Source organism: Quercus lobata, chromosome 7 (assembly GCF_001633185.2).
Source record: "Quercus lobata isolate SW786 chromosome 7, ValleyOak3.0 Primary Assembly, whole genome shotgun sequence".
In the NCBI taxonomy this organism is placed as follows: Eukaryota; Viridiplantae; Streptophyta; class Magnoliopsida; order Fagales; family Fagaceae; genus Quercus; species Quercus lobata.
Genome location: NC_044910.1, coordinates 37,530,285 through 37,534,823, shown reverse-complemented (window position 1 = coordinate 37,534,823; position 4,539 = coordinate 37,530,285). Strand labels below are relative to the sequence as shown.

Genomic DNA, 4,539 nt, shown 5'->3' with positions numbered 1-4,539 from the left:
AGAAAGTTGCATTCAAGTTTGCAGTTCAATGACAAGTTTCAATAGATGGATGTGACCTATGTTTTAGAGTTTGGGAAACAATGCAACCAAGCATTAAATGTAAAGGGGTTGCAAAAACTAAAGCTAGCCATGGCAAAACCCTCTTCTTATATATTGTTGATTCTCTGTTTCTCTTTGCTGCAGAAGATCCCACCAGTTCATGAATAGGATAAGTAATAAATGGGTCTTTGCAAGGGTCTCCATCTTCCCTCTGGCATTCATGATGAACCACGTGAAAGAGAGTTACGTCTTATAGATACTTCCACAACAGTTTCATCCCCATATAATTTTTTGAGAATTTCTTCTTTTTCCCTCCAATTTTATTATCCTCTTCAATTCAATGCAATTTTTTTTTGAAAATTCTCTTCTTCTTCTTCACCAAATCAAGTCCTCCTCGTCCTTTCATCTTAGTTTGGTGGTAATTAAGACATGGTCAGTGTCACGGTCAGAACAGAGACTCATATCTATGTGTGACTACTTTTATTTTTTGGTTGGTCCCACCTCGTTTGGTTACTGGTAATTTCATAAATCTGTCTCTAGCTTTATCAGATTACTATTTCAAATATTGTTGTTGAATAGCATTAAATTTCAAAGATCCCATTGCAAACCCATTTAATCTTGTTTTTTCAAAAGCGATTAATGAATTTGTGGGTCAGGTCACAGTGTTCAGAAAATCCAAAAATTAGATCTGTTGGGAGGAGGGGACAATGTTTCTCCATAAGAATAATACAAAAGAAAAAGTCAGTTTTATTGGTTTATTAGTACAATGAGCTGAGTCGTCTAAAACACAAAGCTGTGTGACCGTTGACGTTTAACTGAAAAATCAGGCTTAATAACGGTTACCCGTTCAAATTTCATTTCAATTAGCATATTAGTCCCATCTTTAAGGTACTCTTTCCCTGTAGTAATTTTCCCAACTATCAAATAGAAAGTACTTGCAGGATAGTTGTCACTTTCTAGGCCATCTCACCATTGACATTTTTTTTTTTAAATTTTTTTTTATAATGAAAATAAATTAATAAAAACCCATTTTAATAGAAATAAGCTTTCCCTATTAATTTAAGGTTAGGCTTTACTAACTTTTTTGTGGATGAATTGAGGAAATTATTAGTCATGGCTAGTGTATGGATGGTTTAATAAAGGAAATTTTTTATGTGTAATAAGATTAGGTGTAATGCCTTTCACATGATAACCCCATGTGAGAGGCATTGCATATATCCTCGTTACTGCTAATATTTTCTTGTCTAGTAAGCTAATAACAAAATAATCACTTATGGCTTCTTAAATTGTTACCTGAAGGGTGAAGTCACAACAATTGCCTATTGACTCTCAAAAAGTGAATAGAATGAGGAAATTAACAATATGAATGAATGATAAATTAATAGAAATCCTTTGTTCTATTAAAGAATGTTTCAATTTGTATTCTATTAATTGCAATATATGTCATTATCTTGATAGAAGAAATTATGATGTGTCATCTCGACAAGACCGAGCTTAGTGTCACTAATGAATGTGACATGGTAACTCAACCAAGGCAATTGGAACTTTCCTCCTAAGCTCCCCTAAATAGGAAAACAACAAAGTCCGCAAATTCCTTAATTATATGGCAACATTTATAAATTCGAACTACAACGACTGAGATTTTGGACACTTCCTACCGTCATGAGATGTTTTCAAAAACAGAAGAGGACGTTATGTTTCAAATTTGAAACCTAGATTACAATGGTGGAATAATCCACTCTCTTGATGTGCATAAAAAGGGAAGTAAAGTCATTAGAAAAAGGTATGGATGTCTAACCTTACGAAATATCCCCATGACAATCATTTTCATTGGAATAATCCTGTACTAACTTAGAACTCTCTGATGCCTAAGGGTTTTTTTTTTTTTTATTTTAACTTTGGCATTAGCACTACAAAAAAACTGGGTCTATAGGCAGCGTTTTTTACTCTACAGAGAGTTCCTTGTTGACCAATGTTCAACAATTCTCTAATGCCATTCATTCCTTCTTATAATTGTACGTGATTAACGTTGTGCCATCGATTAACTGCATCATCATACTCATTTTTTTGTTCTGGTATAAAATGTTGATTATTTTAAAAGAAAGAAGAAAGACATTTGATAGGTTAGAATACACACATTGAGAAAAGAAATTCTTATACATTAGGAACAAGTCTAGACAAGCATGCTAGATTTCATTGACTTACGATCTTTAATTATAAAATCACAATCCAGGGGGGTTGATAATTTTGTGGGTCTCCTGCTCATCATTCTTAAAACTAAAAGAAATTAGAAAATGAAAGGGATAGTTAAAGATGTGCAGCAGGGATGCCAGCTTTTTCAAATTTTCGTGAGGGCAACAAGTTAGTAATTGTTAACGTGAGCTACATGACATGAACAATTTGCAAGAGAAAGGGTGTAAAGTGATAAAAAACGTCACTTTGAAACAAGTGGTAGGCAGTACTATATTATTCAATGTGCTCAGCTGAAGGTCACTTGGGCATTTACTTCCATCCAAAGCTAATAATTTAATACGCATGATAAAGTCCCCACCAGCCTCATTTCTTTTCCTTTATTTCAAGTTTTCAACTTCTTCTCCCACATGTGTGTTGCCAATCTTTAAAAATCTTCCTGTTAACCCTCTCTGACTATCCATTACTGCCACATAAATAACTCACATCTCACTCTCACATCTAGAGCTTCAAAACTCATTTGAAAAAAATAGAAAAAAACCTCCCACGTTCCTCACCAAAAAATCCAGAGATATGGGCAAGAAAATGAAGCTTCCCTTTCCTTTCAAAAGCACAGATATTGCAAGGCCTCCATGGCCTTGGTATTGTCACCAACAACCTAGAACCCTTTCTTTCAGAACCAACTGCAATGACAACATTTACAAGACCATGAACTCAATCTTCTTAGACACTGCCATTGAAGTGGTAGGCACAACCGAGTCTTGCTTCACTAACTCATCAGAGTCACCTAGCTTTTCAACCACCTCTGAAGACTCAGGAGTGGACCCGGTAGAGACAGTGATTCGAGGGTTAAGGTCACAAGAGAGGCTGTTTTTCAAGCCAGAAGAGACAAGTTCTATATTGGAAGAGGCAAAGGAAAGTGGGTTTCCATTCAAGGAAAGTGTGGCATTGCCAATGGATTCCCAAGACCCTTTTGTGGATTTTCGAAAGTCTATGGAAGAAATGGTGGAGGCTCATGGAGTGAAAGATTGGGAAGGCCTTGAAGAGCTTTTGTGTTGGTATTTGAAAGTAAATGAAAAGAGCAACCATGGGTATATTGTTGGAGCTTTTGTTGATTTGTTGGTTAGTCTTGCGTTTGCTAATTCATCTTCTACTTGTAGTTGTTCTCATTCTCATTCTCCTTCTTCTCCTTTATCTTTTTATACTTCTTCTTCATTTTCTTCTTCTACTACTCCTTGTGTTTCCTCATTAGAAGTTGAGGAAGATAGTGATAGCACTCCTTGTTTATCTTCATTATTAGAATGTGAGAAGGAGATCAAAGACAATGAAGATGATAGTTCTTCATCATCTTTAAATGTTTGATTTAATGTAAGGATACGTATGTATACCATTGTAGTTTTTTTTTGAGAAATGAGACTGGAACTTTTTTTGTTATTGAAGAAATTAGTTCTCTCTTTCTCCGTGCACAAAGTACACACGTGTAGAGAGATTGATGGTCTATGAAGGAAACACTCCCCCTTCTATTGCGCATAATAAGAAAAAGCTAATGAGACATGGAAATTCCTAGTTTTAAGCTTGGTGTTCCATTTTAGGAAATCTATTTCATACTCTAAGACTAGTAAAAATAGAAAACAAATAGTGAGTAGAATCTCTATTATTGCAAAAGACAAATTAAAAGTATTATTAATTGAGAAATTCGTTATTCATGAGGGGTGAAATAAATAAAGTTCAATCATGAGCATTTTTAAGCACTTAAAGTTTAAAGTAGTGACTTTTTACTTTCTTAGATGTGACATGATATGATTAAACTAAAAATTGAAATGTCATTACTCAAATTATTAAAAAACCAATCACTCTAAATTATTAAATTTTAAGTTTTTAAGGATTAATATTGAATCATTAATCACTTAAAGTTTAAATTTTAAAAATGTTATGTTCATGACATTTTTTAATATTTTTTAAAAAGAATTTCAATGATAATTTTAGATTAAAACCCAAAAACAAAATGCCATTTAAGATTTGTTTTTTAAAAAATTTGTGATGTAACGCTTCTCTTAAACTCTTATAACTATCATGTATTTGTACAATAATGATACTTGAGAAACATGAAGTTGATACCCAAAAAAAGAAAAAGAAAATAAGCTTGGAAAAAGGAGCTTTGCTTAAACGGCATTCTTTCCGTTATAAATGGAATACTGGTTTCCATGTCTACAATTATGAGTTGCTTAGCGTAATTGAATATGCAAACAAAGAAAATGATCCAGTGCAAACCATTTCACAGACTCACATGAGTATATTTTATTCTTAGTG

The 4,539-nt window shown here is 33.5% G+C and overlaps 1 protein-coding gene across 1 annotated transcript; it reads left to right on the top strand.

Moving 5' to 3' along the window:
* The first annotated feature begins 2,534 nt into the window (after positions 1 to 2,534).
* Positions 2,535 to 3,749, top strand: LOC115953557 (transcription repressor OFP13). The gene has a single exon (XM_031071289.1). The coding sequence runs from the start codon at positions 2,803 to 2,805 to the stop codon at positions 3,589 to 3,591; it is 789 nt and encodes a 262-aa protein (XP_030927149.1). The 5' UTR covers positions 2,535 to 2,802; the 3' UTR covers positions 3,592 to 3,749.
* Positions 3,750 to 4,539: the final 790 nt, after the last annotated feature.